The 21,965-nt window shown below is 36.7% G+C and overlaps 1 protein-coding gene across 3 annotated transcripts in view; it reads right to left on the reverse strand.

The window, feature by feature from the left end:
- LOC125230146 (G-protein coupled receptor Mth2-like) overlaps positions 1-21,965 on the reverse strand; it is an 87,192-nt gene that overhangs the window by 33,244 nt on the left and 31,983 nt on the right. For all 3 annotated transcript variants that reach the window (XM_048135185.1, XM_048135184.1, XM_048135186.1), the window contains one exon: positions 11,406-11,484. In XM_048135185.1, the coding sequence (XP_047991142.1) occupies positions 11,406-11,484 (79 nt within the window). The remainder of the gene's footprint in view (positions 1-11,405; positions 11,485-21,965) is intronic.

Here is a 21,965-nt window from a genome sequence, read left to right on the forward strand (position 1 = left end):
CCTTTAAAATCCTGCAATCGTATCTGACCAATCGAAAACAAATCACCAAAATAAGCCAAATGAAGAGCGGAGCCCAAGAAATAAAATATGGCATTCCGCAGGGATCCATCTTAGGGCCATTGCTCTTCCTCATCTATGTAAACGACATGCATAACATAGGACTAAAGGCCCATTTAACATTATTTGCTGATGACACTTGCTTATTTTACTTTGGTCCCAATATAAATACACTAATTGAACAAGCGCAAAATGACTTAAATATACTACAAAACTGGCTTCTTAGTAACCTATTAACTATAAACGAATCGAAAACTAAATACGTCATATTCTCTGCAAAAAATAAAGTGATATCAGATTACAACCCGTTAATTATAAATAATGTAACACTGCAAAAAGTTGAACAAGAAAAATACCTTGGCTTAACGCTCGACGACAAGCTTACATGGAAATCACATATCGAGACCCTGCGCTCTAAAATCGTCTCACTAACCGGTGCACTACGACAAATTGTATGTTGTCTGCCAAATAAAGCACGCTTTACCATATATAACTCTCTTGTAAAACCTCACTTGGACTATCTAATAGAAATATGGGGATCTGCAGCTAAATCCAACTTAAAAACCCTACAACGCGCTCAAAATAAAATTGTGAAATTATTATTTAATTATAAGCATCTTACACCAAGTAGTACCATATACAAAGAAACTAAAATATTAAACCTTTCGCAAACATATATTTATAAAACGTGCATATTAATAAGAAAAATAATAAATAAAAATATACATAGTCACATTACCTTCACAAAACGATCAGAAGTGCAAAAGAGACTCACTAGGCAAGCAAATAATATTATTTTACGTCCACCTCGAACAATGTATGGAAAAAAGAATATAATTTACGAAGGGGCTCAGCTGTACAATAAATTGCCTAAGGACATTAAAGACGCTAAATCATTAAAGGTTTTTAAAAAACATTAAAACATTATATATTAATGAAATAAATAAAAGGTACACCAAATATATTATAAATTATTAATGAATAATAAATAAATGCCAAATAAAATATAAATATATCGAATATAAATTAATATTTGAATATAATATAACTATTAATACGGATTGATTATATAAAAATACATTATATTACAAATATTTTAATATAAAAATGAATTATGAAATAAAGCATGCACGACCGCTAATTAACTAATGTTTAAAGTCCCAGTTTAACTGGCCCAATACTTGTTTGTTGCACTGAGCATGTTACCATGATTGCTTGTAAGTAGTCACTCGCAGTTTTGCATGCTACCCTCTCTTACCTAGATATAAGCAATAATATTATGTTTTCTCAGTAAGTGATTTATTATGTAAATCTTATGAGAATAAAATATCTTAAACCATAAACCATGTCACTACAATGTTGCCACTTTTTAATTTCTGCTCTTTTTGCTCAGACTGTAACAGTTTGCTTGATGATTAGCGCAAATTATCAGACCGTAGCTTAAAGTGCCTCTAAAGTATTCACCAAACTACGATGTTATCAATTAGATAACTAACTGAAATTACCCCAATAAACGTTAAGCAAGAGCCGTAAAAAGAATTTAGAAAGAATTTAAAGCGTTATCCTCATTAAGAGTCCCCGGAAAGCTCAGCCGAAATTCAACTTACCATACAAATGGATAAATTCGTTCTCATTTTAAAATAAATAGGTATTTTACGTGTTGAATTATAAGGAAACTTTGCACATATACTGGCACATATAAAACCGTTTTTATTGCTCTAGCTTGTAAAAAAACCGGCCAAGAGCGTGTCGGGCCACGCTCAGTGTAGGGTTCCGTAGTTTTCCGTATTTTTCTCAAAAACTACTAAACCTATCAAGTTCAAAACAATTTTCCTAGAAAGTCTTTGTAAAGTTCTACTTTTGTGATTTTTTTCATATTTTTTAAACATATGGTTCAAAAGTTAGAGGGGGGGACGCACTTTTTTTCCTTTAGGAGCGATTATTTCCGAAAATAATAATATTATCAAAAAATCATCTGAGTAAACCCTTATTCATTTTTAAATACCTATCCAACAATATATCACACGTTGGGGTTGGAATGAAAAAAAATATCAGCCCCCACTTTACATGTAAGGGGGGGGGGGGGGGGGGTACCCTAATAAAACATTTTTTTCCATTTTTTATTTTTGCACGCGCCGACGCGTCGACGTCGCGCCGTCTTTTTCCTACAGTCAACCAATTGGAACCCTAGGCCACTGTAGAACTATGTCATAGTGACGTTATAATATAAATCAGATTCTAAGAAATCTCTTACTGCTTGTCATGGTTATAGAGTGGCCTAGGGTTCCAATTGGTTGACTGTAGGAAAAAGACGGCGCGACGTCGACGCGGCGTCAGGCTTTGCCATACAGTTGGCCCGACGCTACGCTCGCGAGACGCTAGATGTGGGGGGCCGGGGGCCCTTAATCTAGTCTCAGATACACAGAAGTGTCTACCCTATTTTGCCAGGCTGTACGTTTGTATGGAGAACCGAGCTTGCGCGGCCTCTTAAGTCTGGACTTTACGGAAACGCGAATTAAACCAAATGGTCGCAATGCAGCGCGGTAAGCTTCTTAATTAAGTTTATTATTTCTAAATATTTGAACTTTTATGTACCTACAATAATAACTACAATAAGTGAAGTTTTATAATGGGTTCGTTCTCAAAAAAGTGGCACCGTCAGGGTAAAGTGAATGAAAAAAAATGAAAATGGTTTTTTGTACCTTTTTGGATTTAAATATGTTTTTGAGTGCATCAATGATACGGAATTTGCAGGAGGGAACGAAATAGTCGTAAAAACGTAGAACTTATAGCGAGTTGAAATTTTAGACATACAGGAGAAAGTGAATAGACAGGGTAGCAGGGAAAACGTGGCAGGATAAAGAGAGTTTGAATAAAAAAACAAGTTTACCACTAATAATTCAACGTATATCGACTATTATGATTTCGTTAGGATTCAATTTTTTTCTTTAAGTAGAAACAAAAGCAAAAAAAGTATTTTTTTAAACAATATCCATTATTTTTTATTCAAAACAGTTGAAGTACAGTAAGTGATATCTGATTATTATTTTCAGTCACGATGCCTGCAGTGTTTGACTGGTAGAGAATGCCTTAAGGCATTATGTACACCATTTTGTACTTTTTATGTGCAATAAAGAATAAATAAATAAGTACCTACAATCACAGTCTTGTAAAACAACAAAGCACATATCATGATTCACAATGTGAGTTGTACTTGTGCATGTAATGCCTGCAATGGCTGCCCCAGTGGAAGAGTTGGTTCGTCTCCTTGATGTCTCCTTGGTAACAGATGTCGAGATAATGAGGTCAGTATTTAAAATGAGGGCCACTCTAGGGCCGGACGGTGTGCCTTGGCTCTTTAAACATCTTGGAAGTAGATTACGTGGCCACATTGACGACTGCCTCCGAGAGGGTATAAATTCTCGTTGGAAGGTGGGCAGACTGTGCCTTTCGAAAAAGGGTAGTCCAGCTGACTGTCCCTTAGGATACCGTCCCATTGCCCTCCTAGATGAAACTGGCACGATGTTGAGCGCATCATCGTAAGTCTCATCTACTGCTGTGCACGCATTTTGAAAGACACGTGCCCAAACATCAGAGATCGGGTTCTGGGAGGAGCGATAGACGCAATTGATGCGCTGCATAAATACAGCGGTCTGGTAGCAGAGAAAAGGCAGGGAGCTATCGCAGTATCTCTTGACATTGCCAATTACTTCGGCTTTCTTCCTTATGTGGTAATAAAATAGGCGCATTGCTTCCACGATGCGCCTTTCTATTTGAAGATCATCATTCACCATAGGGCATTACCTTGCAGATAGAGTACTGCTCAATGAATCAGGAGGAAGATGCCTAGAAAGACGAATGGAGTGTGGTGTTCCTACCGGCTGCGCCATATAAACGTATAGGGACAGGTCAATGAGACTACGTGCTCAAATCAAGACTGACTTCTTTATTCTTCTTCTTACCCACATGCATATTCATAATAATCATAACCTACCCACAGTTTTCCACAGGGGTCGGTACTGGGCGCCTGCTCTGGAGCATTAGCTTTGACTTGGCTATCAGAGTAGTCCAACTTCTCCGCATGATCACCATTTGTTATGCCGATGACACAATAGTAGCCGTGAGGGGAAGAAAGTACCAGGATAATAAGGAGAGCCACAGTGGCAACTGAGCTCACAGTTAGGCGCATTAATTTGTTTGGGCTTGCGGTGTTACTTGCCACGACCGATGACGTGGTTTTCGAAGGATAGGCCCGAAGAAAGTGATTGCTGCCGACCTAGCCAAAATGATAATCGTTGACGCTATAAGCCGATCGAAATGCAATCTGGTTCTGTAATGCCTATATGCAAGAGCGATAGGGATGTTGCCTTGCCTATTGGCGGTGAGGCGGTCCCTCTTACGCCCCAAATTAAGTACTTGGGCTTAAATTCAAACCAAAATTGGTACTCCGAGGAACATTTTATCAAATTGGTTCCTAGCCTCGTCGGGACTGCTTCGGCGCTGAGCAGACTATTGCCCAATATCGAAGGACCCAATGCCCCATATCGGCGCTTATATGCGAACGTCATCCGCAGCGTGTATACAAAATTTCAGCTCAGTCGGTTGAATATTTCTGCTTCAAATTGGGTTGCAAGATTTGACCTCAACATACATACAAACATACATACATACATACATTGCAAGTTAGTAAAAACCATGTCAAAATAGCTTTTTTTACTTGTGTTTCTTTATCCTGTCAACAGTCACTTTACCCTGCAGAGTGATGGCAGGATAAAGTTACACAGGGTGTAGTGAAAATCCGATTAACTAGATATTATCTCCGAAACTGTTGATAATACAACTGTCATAATTTTAATATACATAGTTATACTTCAATACAACATTAAAATGTTATTGGTAAAAAAACTGCCGTATTAATATTTTAAAATAATCATGCCAGAATAAAGTGGACATACCTGTTACAAACTCCGAACGTCACACTTTGAAAACTTCTAACCACAAGACCGCAGCACCTCACACACAAACCTTTACACCGGCGGCTAGAACCATACTGGCTACGTGTTTTACGTATATTAGGGCCTCAATAAGACTTTCTGTGTGTGAGTGAGGTACAATACCGCGGACGCACAGGATATGGAGAAAATATCGCTGGACAAACTTTGAAGGTGAAAATTAGTGTTCAAAAGTAATCGAAACATCCCGTGCAACATATATTTAAGAATATAGTAGTCTATTCTCTACAAAAAACGATATTTTATTATCATAAAACTGCAATTTAATAATCTATAGAGCGAAAACTTGAGCAGTGTCGCGTTGTGACAAGGCAGGGTACAGTAGAAAACGGTCTTCTTTATTTTTTTTTTTACAAAAGTATTATATTTATAGAAAAAATATGTGTTGGCCTCGATGTGTCACGTTAATGCCTACTTATGAAAATTTTAATTATATGTGAAAATTATATATTTCGCATACTTTCTATTCAAAAACGTGATGGCAGGGTACGATGCCACTATTTTGAGAATTACCCAATGACACTTGAGTTTAAGTACGAGTAAATATTTGGCAAGGTTTTCTTCATACTCTACTTACTCACCCGAGTATTTTTTTTAACTAGAAGCTCAAGCAAGATCACATTCAATGCAAAGGTATTTAGAATATTTAGACTGCAAATGCCATTAAGCAACAAAGGTTAACAGATTGTATTATCGCAGCGATAATAAAGCATTTTATAAGGTACCTTAGTTACGAGTCATAGATAAAAAGTTAGTAAATAGATATTGCCATTGATCCACATAGATAAACGTGTCTTAGACGTCGTAGATTGTTGAGTTCTGAGTATCTAGCCAACGTCATAATCCCTTACGCTCATATCGGTATCGTTGTTAGCTGGCTCCGTCTCACAGGAAGAGCGAAGAGATAACAACAATATTATGCGGAGCGTCAATGATTGTACTCTTGGCTACAGACCCTTTTCCACTATCGTATATACAGCTGATGAATAAGTACTGATCATTATGTTAATTAAATAAAAAGAAAAAAAAAATCTTATTTTAAATTATACGTGTGTAGGTATACATTATTTAAAAGTAGAAATGACTATGAACAAGAGTTCGCTTTGTTGCACTCCTGTAAAATGCAGTGTCTGAATAAAAATAAAATAAAGTCTAGAACTCTGACGTGCATTCTCGGAGCGAAGTTTTCAGCTATATTTTGGCAAAAATACGTAAACGCTACGCCAACCAAACTTCTCGGGTTGTGTCTTCGCGCGTAAAACACGAACATATATTAAATATATAAGTACTTATATACATAATCTTGACTTTGCTACTTCGTTGGTGACGTAGGTGCTTTAGGCCTTGTTTGACAATATCCAAATAAAGTAGGTACTGGCTAAAAAAAGCCTTATATTGTACATATTAGGTAATTAATTAATTATTTACCCGCTTATTCAAAGATTGTATAATGCATATTTGTGAGATAGGCGGCAAGTAGGTTTTTCAAAATTTGATTTGGATATGGTTAACCAAGTCCGTTAGATTTTTTAAAAATAAAGGTTAATGTTAATATTAAATTGAAATAGATATCATACACGAAAGAAAAAACGACAACGCCCACTGGTGGTCTTGTCGTTTTTGTCTTCGCTTACGTGGCTAACGTCATTACCACTAGACCACCCTCCCGCCATGGTACCCGACGAAATTTCTCTAGTGTATGTTAGTGTGTGTGTCAGAAAATATTCAATAAAATAATTTGATTTGTTCCCTAGTTGGAAAGGTTAATATTATTTGTTTATTTTCTCTACAGGTGTTTCTCGACCTTACATGTCACTTAGCTTTATTATACTTTTACATCCAAGTACATATATGTACATCCAAGGAAAAATAACAAAATCAAAGTTCTTAATTTAACGACATTTAAAACCTTACCGTTGCGACTCTTGCGTTATTGTATGCCCTGAAGTCCTTTGTTGATATCGGTAAGCATTAAAAAAAATATGAAATTAGATTTCGATATAGGAACTAGTAAGTAGGTACGTAATTTTTCCTGCGTGATGAAATAGCTATCATTTCATTCCACTAATTTAACTAATCTAGATTTTCCTTTACCTATTGTAAGTTATAACCATGTTGAAAGACATACCTAATAACTATACATTATTATTATCAAATTTTACGTATCATGATGTCTGCATTCTGCCAAAAAAACTTGTGAGCCAAGATAAATTACGGAAAAAATCCTTTATACCAGAGGTTTGGACGAATGAAAATACAGACAGACTGCCTTGGTCCCCGATGAAATTATACATAGTCTGTCTCATATGAGTCATATGAGATTTCTTTTTTCAGGTAGACCCTAATCTGTAAACAAAAGCTTTTGTTTCTATTATGTATAGCGGGTAGCTCCGCTTAGCTTTTTACATAATTTTCTAAGTAGTAAAGGTTACCCTGCTGTGCAACTAAATTCACAATGCTTCAACAGGCTTGTTCCGTTTGGGTTCACAACTGATGCGATGTTTGTGTGGCCAGTGTTTCGAAAATCTGAATGTGCTTTGAAAATCATACCAGTGCTTGGCTTTCACATACCTCTGCACCGCAAAGGAATAAAACAAATATAATTTCATCAGAACTAAACCTTTTTGTGTTTCTGGCATTAGTAAATTCAGTTGCCTACCTATTTAGTAATTTTTTGATAGATACTTTCAAATAAATTGGGATATACTGTAAATTATGTAACAAGAAATAATACAATTGCATGCAACCGAAAATATTGATCATAAATATGTATAACGTCTAAAAAGTCAGTAACATGGTAATTGACAAATTTATAATTAGTAAAATATAAAAATCTACAAATCTACTTGTACCTAGTCTAAATAATTTGATAACATAATATATTATTTGCTCTCATGCTTCTACCTAGTAAGTACAAACCAATAGTTACAAATCTAATGTTTACATTTTCTAATACTTAAAGGACTTAAAAAAGACAGTCTAAAATCAATTTAATAAAAATATCAATAAGAGATAAAAAGAGGCCAAGTTATATTTATGCGCCGTCTTTAATTAAATTCGCTCGGATTGAAAAAAAATAAAGTTATTCCAACAAGATCAGAGAACCCGAATGAAGCCGATGAGTGGCGGAATTCCATATCAAAACATTATACAAATTCACATTCAACTAAATATACATACTTACGTTATTATATCACAGGAAAATGCAAAATATTTAAAGATTCAAATTTCGATAAGTACGAATTATAGGAAATATAACCAATTAATGTGAAGTTTGTTTGTAATTACTTATTTTATGGTGTAAATAATGAGATCACAGATCAGTTGTTTAGTCTAAAACTTATTATTGGTACAACATTTGCAACTGTGTCACGAAAAAGCGCTACGTAGCGGAATATACTTTCGAGAGTCAGATCGACAGTGTAACGGCCCAGCCACGACATTGGTCTAAGCGCGACAGCGGTGAGCGGCGGCCATATATTGGAGCGAGCCACAGCGATGGGACTTTTCATTCGCACGTATGGCTGCCGCTCACCGCTGTCGCGCTTAGACCAATGTCGTGGCCTGAGTGCACGCTCATATTGGGCGTGCAGCGGGACGAGGCGCGCGGCGTGCAAGTCAAACAGCTAAAGCTCATACAAGTGTCCTGATTCCACGCTGCATAGATTGTATGCACGCTCGCACGCCCCGCCGAACGCTCTGCAACGAGCGTCCACTCAGGCCTTACACTTAAGTTGGCAGCGATTGTTATAGCATAGCCGTAGCCCGTGCAGGCGTGCAAGCGTTATTTTAAACTTTGAAATTATGACGTTTACTTAATGTCCGTACTATCAATATAGCTGCCAAGTTAGCCTGATATGAGATCAGAGTCTACTTGCTACGACGTCGTCGCTACATTTTGTAAAATGAGTCACTGATTTGTTCTTATCATCAATATATTTAGTAATATATTAATAACGTTCCAATATATCCTGTATGTTCAAAACCCTGTATAAAAATCACTCAATGAAACGCTACAGATATTAATCCTTAGTTACGATCGTGCAATCATTGTTTACGATAAACGCCCTCATAATACTATAAAACACATCTACGACAGGCATGCCACCTACACCTTTTACGATTGTGAGGCCAAATTCATTGTACACCTTGCCATAAATCATTAAGGTTGATGACAAATGTGCTTGTCATGCTGTATGGTATAGAATTTTGCATCATTCCAATTTGTATTTTGAGCATTTTTACACTGCTCTATCCGGTCAAACTGATCGATACAAACCTGCGTAGTCTTTATTAATTACGAACACTACACATTTTTTTTACAAAATTATGGTAGGGTGGGTCCAATATGGCTGAAATTATCGGTATAGCCATAGCCTTTTCGATAGCGAATGTCGAAAGGTATGTCCGTGTCCTGTGAAAAACACGCTCAGTATATAGGTAGGTAATGTCATATGTTAATATGGAGTCCACCTTATGACAGATATTTAATTCAAATATTTTAGCAATTAAGATTTACTAATTGACTAAACAAATGAAGGAAACATAATATGTCTTACATTTCCTTCCATCCGACATCCGACATCAGATCGGGAAATGTGAAAACGCTGGTACTTTGAATGTGGCCCCACCACGGTACATGCTAAATGTTAAAACATCGATTTCTGTACAACGATGAAACCTACAGCGAGTTTCCGGTACTGGACGGAATCGGAGTGGCCGATCTGCAATGCGTAACACACAGTACACACCATTGGAATTGTTTATTAAAATAACTATATATGTATTATGTAGAACTACCTACACATGTTATTGGATTCTAATAGATTTTCTAAATAGTTACAAATATTAACTATGACAGTATAGGTACCAACGACATTCTGCCGGCTTAGCCGAAGTGACAATTATTAACGCTGCGTGGCAATGAAAGGTAATGGATCCTGCCACCCAGCCGAAATGGCAATCTTTGGCATTTGAAGCGCTAGTCGCCCATTGAAATGCAGTCTGGCTCTGTCGCACCTATACAGAAGAGCTGCGATAGAAGTAACCAGCTACGATTACGATACGCTACGAAGCGTAGGTAATCTATTGTGATGTTGCGCGTTGGCTTTGGCCCTATTCCTATCATACCAAGGTTGCCAATTTTAAATAGAGTAATTTTGTTTATGCGCATGAAGTATAATATGCTCACGAATTTTTTACTGCGACAATTTCAAACCACTCTCTTTCCCGTTTGATTAAAATAACAAGTCAAACGGTCTCGTAGGTATATTTCTCATGATTGAAACGAATAATTTATATTTTTAATTAATCATTAAATGTACTCATCAAATGTGCAATATTTTACCGCAGTGAAACTGTTATAAATATCTACTCCACGAAACTTTAGTGAAGCAATTTATTACTTGTGAACGAAAAACTTTTTAAAACACCGCCTGAGAATTTTCGAAAGCGTGATTTAGAATTCCTTAGAACTTATACCTACGTATATTTTAAAGAAACCAATTCAGTCAACTGAATTATTCAATCGATGTTTAGTCCTTAGTTTATTTATTATATCTATATAAAAATAGCCAGTTAAACATTTGTATTAAACAGTAGGCATGTCTTATGAGAATAAAACATCTATGAAATTTTTGCCGAAGATGGTTTTGTGAGAATCGTACTCTTGGTTTTGATAGTTTGTACCTACTAGTCTCAATGGAAAAGATTAACGATAGCAATTATTAAATAACTAATAATCCAAATTGACGGTACGTATCATGAACAATATGATCGCAAGTATCTATTTAGTAAACAAACTCCCTAATCTTACGTAGTACAGTAACGCATTAGTGTAGATCAGCGTACAGCGGCACATTAGGTTAGTGCTGCTGTATCTTTAATTAATTTATCTTGCCACTTCGCTTGTCTGGGACTCGAGCCAAATCATATACTCGTAATAGACTTGCGAACGTTCTACGAATACTGGGGCTAAGTAGGTGGGTTTAATCTTAAATAAGTAAAGGTGAAGGGATTACCTGTGTCAGCTAAGCTTCAAACTCAGATTCATCCGAAAGTCAGATTTTGCAGGGTTTATAATGTTGAAATGTCTTAAAAGATTATATTTTTCAGAGTTTAAAATTACCGTGACACACACAGTAAGTTGTGAAAATTAAATATTTATTATTTCTGAAATGTCGATATCTTTTAACAAAAAGATACTGATATTAAAGTTAGTGGAAATTTTCTAAAAGTCGGAAACTTTCAACCTATTAGTGAATTAAAATTCTTCTTTGATAAGCTTCAAGCGTTTCAACACTTTTTTTTACAAATAGTAGCTAGTTTTTAAAGTACCTGAATGTCCGCCAAATGTCAAAGCACATCACGTTGAGCCAGAAGAAGCTGGATTGAAACGCGTAGTATACGATGAAGGCTGCAACAAAAGAAATACATGTAAAACTAATATATTAAATAACCTACCTATATATTTTGAATATAATTGAATAACCTAATAATAATTGAATAACTTAATGATTATCTAGTTAATTATTACGGAATTAAGTCCTTTCTGAGTTTTGAATACAAACCTTTGGCTAACACTTATTCTCACCTATTGATGACGGGCTTTGGTACTTAAGCAGTAAAGTAATCCTACCGGGTTTTGAGAGAAACGAGGTTAAGACTTCAGTATCAGAACTTAAACTAACACTTCTTGTAGGTACGAACTTTTACGGTTCCGTAAAAATATCTTATGTGAGTTTGAAGTTGTTGTTCCATTACTTCCATTACAAACCGTTGCGTTGAGGCTTTCGCAGATGTTGCAATAAATTGCATGCGATTTTACACAACAGCCGTACCTGCCGTAGCCAGTGCCGGAGCAACGAATCAAATTGGCCGACCAAATGCTACAATACATTATAGTTTAGAGAGGTAGAAAGGTATGTATTTAGGTAGAAAAAGTTTTTATGGCAGGGATTTTGATAGCACTGACTGTGAAAGTGTTATAAACTTCAAACTTCAACAATAATGTCGTACATGTTATTGAGTTGCGAAATTTCATGGACAAATTATAAATGAATTCATTGATAATTTCGCCATGCATTTTTGCAGCTCACTGTACCTACTTCATTGAGTTTTGTCGAAAAATATTCCGGAAACCAAAACCTGTGGACTTTTTAATATGGTTCCGTAGGTATGAGCGACCGTCTTAGTTACGGCAGGACTGTAGGAGTTATGCAATCAAACAAAGTTTTTTACCTTTTAAGAGCGCTATGACAAAAAAAGGCGATATATTGTAAAATGCACAATATTTATCGACAAAATTGTACACTTTACTCATACTAAAAGACAGTGAAAGTACTTGTTTCAGTTAGAACATCTTATTAACTGTCGGTTAAATAAAAAACATATGAAAAAAAAAGCTTTTTCAATTAGTAATGATTGTTTTTCTGATGCTCGTTTAGGAAAAACCGCGTGAAGCACAGAATTCGGAGCTCTTATTATGTACAATTTGATAAGATCACTCTCATAAATGAGGTAAATTTAAGTTCCAAATATCTTGTACTTAAGGCCCATTAAACAATATTTATCATTTAATCCTTTGAAATTGAGAAATTGAAAGTAAAACGAACTCAATTTTGTCTTGAAAATACATCGAAACAAGTGATCATTTCTCCGAAAATCTACATGTTATCGAAGTTATTTTAGTATATAAATAATCTGCACAATGTGCTTAAACTGCTGTTATCCATTTGTCGTTATAATATTTTATCATGATTTTTTGCCAATTTTTTGAAAACTAGCCTTCCTGTCGCTATTTTACCGGCGACGGACGCCTGCGATTTCAGTGCCGCGCCGGAGCTCGAGCAGGTAAGACGTATGTCGCTTTGGTCTCCGAGTTTTCATCGCAAACGTCGAGAATATTTATTGTTGTGTGGGTCGGACGCCTTGTTTCTACACGGGCTATCCTCGCATTGTGTGTGTGTAAACAGCGACCAACGAATTTGATCCTTGATCCGTAAATATTTGCTTTTGTAATACTTTGTTATGTTTGAATGTTAAAGTATTACAACGTTGTGATGATAAAAATGTGAAAATTACAATACGTTCAAGATGATAAGACACATCAAGATGGTACTCGGGATCTGATGATGGAGCCAGAAGGTGGTCACCAGTACCAGTGAACCATGTAAGTAAACGACTTCGTGTTTAGGCTCGTTGGGTTCGTCTCAACAAGACCTTTGACAAGAGGTGGTACTCAGGGTCTGATGATGGAGCCAGATGGTGGTCACCAGTACCAATGAACCATATAACTAAACCCAGAGATGGGGAAATCGTAATCGATTCCGGATTACACGATTACTTGATTTTACTTTGTAATCTGACACTACTGGGTGTCAGATTACTTGTAATGTAATCAAGTGAAACGGTAAATTACCATTACATGTAAAGGAATCACTAATCATCTATACAATCATTACTATTACCAATAACTCGGAATCATAGTCGATTCAAAATAACTGAAATTATTGACTTGATTACTTTCAGATTACGAATATGTAGTACCTCAGATTGCCGACTGTCACTTTGACACAAAAGTCATCATGGGTGTCGTAAAATAGGTTTTAGGGGGTGCTGATTCCAAAATTAATGACCAATGTGGAATCTGACATTGCTGACTGTCACTTTGACACAAAAGTCGTCATGGGTGTCGTAAAATAGGTTTTAGGGGGTGCTGATTCCAAAATTAATGACCAATGTTCAATCTGACATTGCTGACTGTCACTCTGACACAAAAGTCGTCATGGGTGTCGTAAAATAGGTTTTAGGGGGTGCTGATTACAAAATGAATGACCAATTTGGAATCTGACAGTGCTGACTGTCACTTTGACACAAAAGTCGTCATGGGTGTCGTAAAATAGGTTTTAGGGGGTGCTGATTCCAAAATTAATGACCAATGTGGAATCTGACATTGCTGACTGTCACTTTGACACAAAAGTCGTCATGGGTGTCGTAAAATAGGTTTTAGGAGGTGCTGATTCCAAAATTAATGACCAATGTTCAATCTGACATTGCTGACTGTCACTCTGACACAAAAGTCGTCATGGGTGTCGTAAAATAGGTTTTAGGGGGTGCTGATTCCAAAATTAATGACCAATTTGGAATCTGACATTGCTGACTGTCACTTTGACACAAAAGTCGTCATGGGTGTCGTAAAATAGGTTTTAGGGGGTGCTGATTCCAAAATTAATGACCAATGTGGAATCTGACATTGCTGACTGTCACTTTGACACAAAAGTCGTGATGGGTGTCGTAAAATAGGTTTTAGGGGGTGCTGATTCCAAAATTAATGACCAATGTTCAATCTGACATTGCTGACTGTCACTCTGACACAAAAGTCGTCATGGGTGTCGTAAAATAGGTTTTAGGGGTGCTGATTCCAAAATTAATGACCAATGTTCAATCTGACATTGCTGACTGTCACTCTGACACAAAAGTCGTCATGGGTGTCGTAAAATAGGTTTTAGGGGGTGCTGATTACAAAATGAATGACCAATTTGGAATCTGACAGTGCTGACTGTCACTTTGACACAAAAGTCGTCATGGGTGTCGTAAAATAGGTTTTAGGGGGTGCTGATTCCAAAATTAATGACCAATGTGGAATCTGACATTGCTGACTGTCACTTTGACACAAAAGTCGTCATGGGTGTCGTAAAATAGGTTTTAGGAGGTGCTGATTCCAAAATTAATGACCAATGTTCAATCTGACATTGCTGACTGTCACTCTGACACAAAAGTCGTCATGGGTGTCGTAAAATAGGTTTTAGGGGTGCTGATTCCAAAATTAATGACCAATTTGGAATCTGACATTGCTGACAGGTCACTTTGACACAAAAGTCGTCATGGGTGTCGTAAAATAGGTTTTAGGGGGTGCTGATTCCAAAATTAATGACCAATGTGGAATCTGACATTGCTGACTGTCACTTTGACACAAAAGTCGTCATGGGTGTCGTAAAATAGGTTTTAGGGGGTGCTGATTCCAAAATTAATGACCAATGTTCAATCTGACATTGCTGACTGTCACTCTGACACAAAAGTCGTCATGGGTGTCGTAAAATAGGTTTTAGGGGGTGCTGATTCCAAAATTAATGACCAATGTTCAATCTGACATTTCTGACTGTCACTTTGACACAAAAGTCGTCATGGGTGTCGTAAAATAGGTTTTAGGGGGTGCTGATTCCAAAATTAGTGACCAATTTGGAATCTGACATTGCTGACTGTCACTTTGACACAAAAGTCGTCATGGGTGTCGTCAAATAGGTATCCGGAGGTGTTTGAAAACTAATGACCAATTTGGAATCTGACACTGTTGACTGTCACTTTGACACAAAAGTGATCATGGGTGTCTTCAAATAGGTTTTCATGGGTACTGATCTCAATATTAATGATCAATTTGGAATCTGACATTGCTGACTGTCACTTTGACATAAAAGTCGTTATGGGTGTCGTCAAATAGGTTTCCAGGGGTACTGTGCAATGTCAGGTTCCAAATCGGTCATAACTTTTTAAATCATTTCATTAATTTTGGAATCAGTACCCCCTAAAAACTATTTGACTACACCCATGATTCCTTTTGTGTCAAAATGACAATTAGCACTGTGAGATTCCAAAATAGTCGTTAATTTTGGAATCAGCACCCCGGAAACCTTTTTGACGACACCCATGACGACTTTTGTGTCAAAGTGACAGTCAGCAATGTCAAGATTCCAAATCGGTCATTAATTTTCAAATCAGCACCTCCGGAAACCTATTTGACGACACCCATGATGACTTTTGTGTCAAAGTGACAGTCAGCAATGTTAGATTCCACATTAGTCATTATTTTTGGAATCAGCACCCCCTAAAACCTATTTTACGACACCCATGATGACTTTTGTGTCAAAGTGGCAGTCAGCAATGTTAGATTCCACATTGGTCATTATTTTTGGAATCAGCACCCCTAAAACCAATTTTACGACACCCATGACGACTTTTGTGTCAGTGACAGTCAGCAATGTCAGATTCCACATTGTTCATTAATTTTGGAATCAGCACCCCGCAAACCTATTTGACGACACCCATGACGACTTTTGTGTCAAAGTGACAGTCAGCAATGTCAGATTCCACATTGGTCATTAATTTTGGAATCAGCACCCCCTAAAACCAATTTTACGACACCCATGACGACTTTTGTGTCAAAGTGACAGTCAGCAATGTCAGATTCCACATTGTTCATTAATTTTGGAATCAGCACCCCTAAAACCTATTTTACGACACCCATGACGACTTTTGTGTCAAAGTGACAGTCAGCAATGTCAGATTCCACATTGTTCATTAATTTTGGAATCAGCACCCCCGCAAACCTATTTGACGACACCCATGACGACTTTTGTGTCAAAGTGACAGTCAGCAATGTCAGATTCCACATTGTTCATTAATTTTGGAATCAGCACCCCCGCAAACCTATTTGACGACACCCATGACGACTTTTGTGTCAAAGTGACAGTCAGCAATGTCAGATTCCACATTGGTCATTAATTTTGGAATCAGCACCCCTAAAACCAATTTTACGACACCCATGACGACTTTTGTGTCAAAGTGACAGTCAGCAATGTCAGATTCCACATTGTTCATTAATTTTGGAATCAGCACCCCGCAAACCTATTTGACGACACCCATGACGACTTTTGTGTCAAAGTGACAGTCTGCAATGTCAGATTCCACATTGGTCATTAATTTTGGAATCAGCACCCCCTAAAACCAATTTTACGACACCCATGACGACTTTTGTGTCAAAGTGACAGTCAGCAATGTCAGATTCCACATTGTTCATTAATTTTGGAATCAGCACCCCCGCAAACCTATTTGACGACACCCATGACGACTTTTGTGTCAAAGTGACAGTCAGCAATGTCAGATTCCACATTGGTCATTAATTTTGGAATCAGCACCCCTAAAACCTATTTTACGACACCCATGATGACTTTTGTGTCAAAGTGACAGTCAGCAATGTCAGATTCCAAATCGGTCATTAATTTTTAAATCAGCACACCCGAGAACCTATACTCGTGGTATATGCACTTGAAATGTGAAAGTGAAAATGCTAGAATGACATGTAAACCACGAAGTTGTATAGTCATATTGTTCATTGGTATTGGTGACCACCATCTGGCTCCATCATCAGACCCTGAGCACCACCTTGAAGTAATTAGAATTGTATTTGTCTTATTTTATCATCATATTAATATATACTTTACTCTAATACTTATCATATAACAAAAGCAAATAATTATTTGGGATGGGATCTACTTTTATAATTATTACTTTAATTTTTAGGGTTCCGTAGTCAACTAGGAACCCTTATAGTTTCGCCATGTCTGTCTGTCCGTCCGTCCGTCCGTCCGTCCGTCCGTCCGTCCGTCCGTCCGTCCGCGGATAATCTCAGTAACCGTAAGTACCAGAAAGCTGAAATTTGGTACCAATATGTGTATCAATCACGCCAACAAAGTGCAAAAATAAAAAATGGAAAAAAATGTTTTATTAGGGTACCCCCCCCTACATGTAAAATGGGGGCGGATTTTTTTTTTCATTCCAACCCCAACGTGTGATATATTGTTGGATAGGTATTTAAAAATGAATAAGGGTTTACTAAGATCGTTTTTTGATAATATTAATATTTTCGGAAATAATCGCTCCTAAAGGAAAAAAAAGTGCGTCCCCCCCTCTAACTTTTGAACCATATTTATGTTTAAAAAATATGAAAAAAATCACAAAAGTAGAACTTTATAAAGACTTTCTAGGAAAATTGTTTTGAACTTGATAGGTTTAGTAGTTTTTGAGAAAAATACGGAAAACTACGGAACCCTACACTGAGCGTGGCACGACACGCTCTTGGCCGGTTTTTTAAATAAATTTTAACATAATTGATATTATTTCGCGCTATACAAAATAATGTTTATTAGAAACCAAAAGTTTATATCGAGATAGTAGATTGTGGTTGTTATCAAAATTCCATAGAAAGGATCAAGATTGTTTTGTCCATTATTGTAGTGCGAGCGAGTGATAAGACGTGCTAGAAAGGGTCGGCATATTGGGCTCACGCGGCGGGTAAAATACCTAATTTCGCCCGACGCCGAAATGTTATAACGCTCTTAAATGTAAATAACAAACTTCTTGCAATACGCTTATCCTCACAAACGACGAAAGATAAAGTTGCGTAGACAAGCCACCAATCGCTAACGCTTCGTGGCAAACGTTGTCACACTGACGTTGTAGCGATAGAGAAAGAGATAGATACGGTGCGGGGCGTGATTGATGGCCATTTGTTTACGGGCCCAGCACTGTCAATAGACCAGTTTCCATTGAATTTAATCTACGTCATTTGCCCTTTTGGGATACTTATTTGTGTACACGCGTGAAAGGGCCGGATCTAATGTGAAAAGCGTAGTCGGTTCTTGTACTCGTGTATAGTGGGCGTCAGATTGTTAGTAAAAGTGTAAACACTTTTGTGGAAGTGCTTTGAAAACGTCTGTAGGTACCTACAATAACGTCCTACAATGTATCATAAGTATCATTATTCCAGACCAAACACTAACTCTTTGAATGAAAATTAAAGAAAAACTTGAATCCACCACTCAATCGGCCAACAGTGGCCCTTGTCGTTTTTTCTTTCGTGTATGATATCTATTTCAATTTATAATTTATATATAGTAGTGTGACTACTTGAAAAAATAACAAATCAAAAAATATTCAATAAAATAATTTGATTTGTTCTCAGTTGTAAAAGCTTGAATAATCAATGTTAAGACATAGTGAAAATGCCGGTCTTTCTAGCAATACCGTATATATAAGGTATAAACTGCCAAAATCTAAATCTAGCACTTATTCCTTATAAATACTGGGATAACGCAAGGAGGATGATGAGAGCAGAAAGAGCAAAGTTATATCTTTTGGACTGTAAAGTACGAGAGTACTTCTCACCCTTTGACGGTCTTAATAATCATTGACTTGAAATGAAAATGGAAATCTTAATTTTAATTACTTTTCAGATCAATCAAGATCATAAACTGATAATAGTTAACATTTCAGAAGGTCTTTCGTGCAATCGTGGCTCAATTTTAACCACCTAACTCATTTAACGAAATGGAGCATAATCTTTCTTTCAATAAATATATCGGTAAAAAATATTCCCGGCTTAGCCAAGTTGACAATCAACGCTTCGATAACGAAGCGCTCTGACTTTAGCACTCTTCCATATTAATGCGAAAGTGACAGCTCTGTTTCTTTCACTACGAAACGTAAGCAATTGGCATGTTAGCTATGCGGCCTGAAAATAATATTCGGTTAGATTCACCTAATTGAGATAACACCCAAAAATAGGGCACCATCGAGTTAATACGACGCCATCAACATTAAACATACTTGGATATTTTCGTATGATATCCTGTTGATCAAACGTCATTCATCAGACTCTTTCATCTCACCCTAGTTGTTATGATATCAATAGCGAAGTAGATTTAGGAGAATCTATTGTGGCATTTATACACTGACGGCAGAATGCTGAAAATGGTTTTCGTGATTGTAAGACTTGAGGTAAGAGTGGCAAGCACGCAAACATTGTGGTTTTAACGTTTAATGACGTAGGTAACTGAGAAATCGATATTTTATTATTGCTTCGCGTGTGTTTGCTGTTTGACTTTAAAGTAGGTTCAATTGTTTTTTGAGCTTCAAATAAGTAAAAGTTTGGTTGAGTTTTTTTTCTCTAGTGTCACCCTAATTATTATTCTGCTCCTGCTATTCCCCTAGTGTAACGTTAGGTATACTGTATACTTATTACTTACTTTTAATTTTTTTATGTGTTTGTTTTTAAATACGGCGCGATATTCAAAGCCCTTTACAGAAAGAGGCTTATCGAAGTACATATTTTCTTTACGTCACGTTTTAGAGAAAAAAATACGCTGATGGTATAGTACTGTGGGCTAATATTATAGCATAGCGGTAACAACTGCCAAATTAGATGAATCTCTAGAGCAAATGTTGACGAAGCCACAAATTTGGGAGGGAGGAGGACCAACAACTAATTTAATTCGTGATCAATCTGTGACCAGTGTGCATAGCTGCCTAAATTAGATTGTTGTTTTGTCAATCAGAATTATGAAAAATACAGTCTTTAGCAATAATATTACACAACGTAGGTAGCAAAAATTTCTCATCATCCCGTTGCAGTCCAATGCTGAAAATTAATTAATTTATCACGCAGGATTTACTTATTATGTCATTTATCATTAATTTTTATTTTTAAACTAGTGCTGTGGCAGAGTCTGTCATTTCGATTCAAATGACATTTCAGTAAGTTGATAGAAATCGTATATTTGTTTAAGCGCCTCCTTGTACTTAGGGCCTAATCGATTCAACCAATTCGTAAATAATCGCTAGATTTGGCAAGCGATACGTCTTAGCCACATCGCAACATACTTCAAAACAAATGTGTCAAAAATGTGAACTTATGCTCAGGCACAATATACATAGATAATATAGGTAAGTTACTTTTAGCCCCAGGCACTTTGAAATGCCGATCGATATTCCAATAAAATTTTAACTGAAAAGTTCAGTCCGATTGCCGGCTTTCAATGCTGTTACGCTGCTTGTACAGTTTCAGTTTCTACCTTTGTAACTTCGGCGTTATTTTTGTATATTGTGAGTCCAAGTTGTGTGCATTTGACTCTGTAAATTTGATCTTAATTATATATAAATAATACTAGATTTTGTCCGCGGCTTCACTCGCGTTAAATTCGAAAATTGCGGGATTGCTCTATATAAACTTCCACTTCCCATTTTAGGGAAGGAGGGGGAGGGGGTCCAGACAAAAAGTAGCCTATGTCACTCTCTATCCCTTCAAGTTGAAACTTAGTTAGTAGTTATGGTTACAGATTCAATAAGCTTACCATTTTAAAAGGTTACCTTTAAATCAGCTTACCATTTTATTTGGTAAGCAAATTGATTGGGTAAGCAAATTGATGAAGTTAAGCCTAAAAAAGGGTTTTCCGGCCCCTGCCTTCAACTATCTCCACTTAAAAAATCACGTCAAATCGACGCTACGTTTTGCCGTGAAAGACGGACAAACAAACAGTCACACACACTTTCCCATTTATAATTAGTATGGATCATTGTACTTTGTCTTTGTAGTCTTACTTCAACGAAAATTATGAAAAAATATTAATCCAATGCGAAAATTGTGTTCAAAACTTTTACACAGAATTTCATACAAGAATTCACATTGCATGGCATCGTTTTAGCAGCACTAACTTCTCAGAACTAGGTACTATCTTAAATAAAGTAGCGACATATATCATTCTTATAGTCTCGGCTCCGTTGCAACAGAAGAACAATTCAGACCTACAATTTGACGTCAAAATTACGTTATTTTGTTTTCTATTGCCTTTGCATTTCGCTCATACGTATTCGTGTACGGTTAGGCGCGAGGCAGATACACGGGCTAATGCTATCAAAATGTCATCATTTTCATATATTAATGTAAGTCAGAATGGGCCCAAGGCATGTCAGTTCACTAGGACGGTAATTAGAACATACAGTTCAGGCACTGTAACTAAACTGTAAAATACCTTGTGTTTCTTTGTTGTGAAGTATACAGGAATTAATGTATCTTTCAATGTAAAGCAGAAACAATTACGAAAGACGTTTCATTTCATTGTTCTTTTACTGTTTTCGTTTGAGTAGAATTTCTGCCCGATGGGGTTACCTTTTTAAAGCATTAGGGCCACTTGCACCAACCCTCCATTTACGTTAGTGCAAGTGGCTTAGGGCCCGAGGGTTAACCCACCATTTTATATGGATTTTAACAGACAGCCCACTAAC

Source organism: Leguminivora glycinivorella, chromosome 10 (genome assembly GCF_023078275.1).
Source record: "Leguminivora glycinivorella isolate SPB_JAAS2020 chromosome 10, LegGlyc_1.1, whole genome shotgun sequence".
NCBI classification, from domain to species: Eukaryota; Metazoa; Arthropoda; class Insecta; order Lepidoptera; family Tortricidae; genus Leguminivora; species Leguminivora glycinivorella.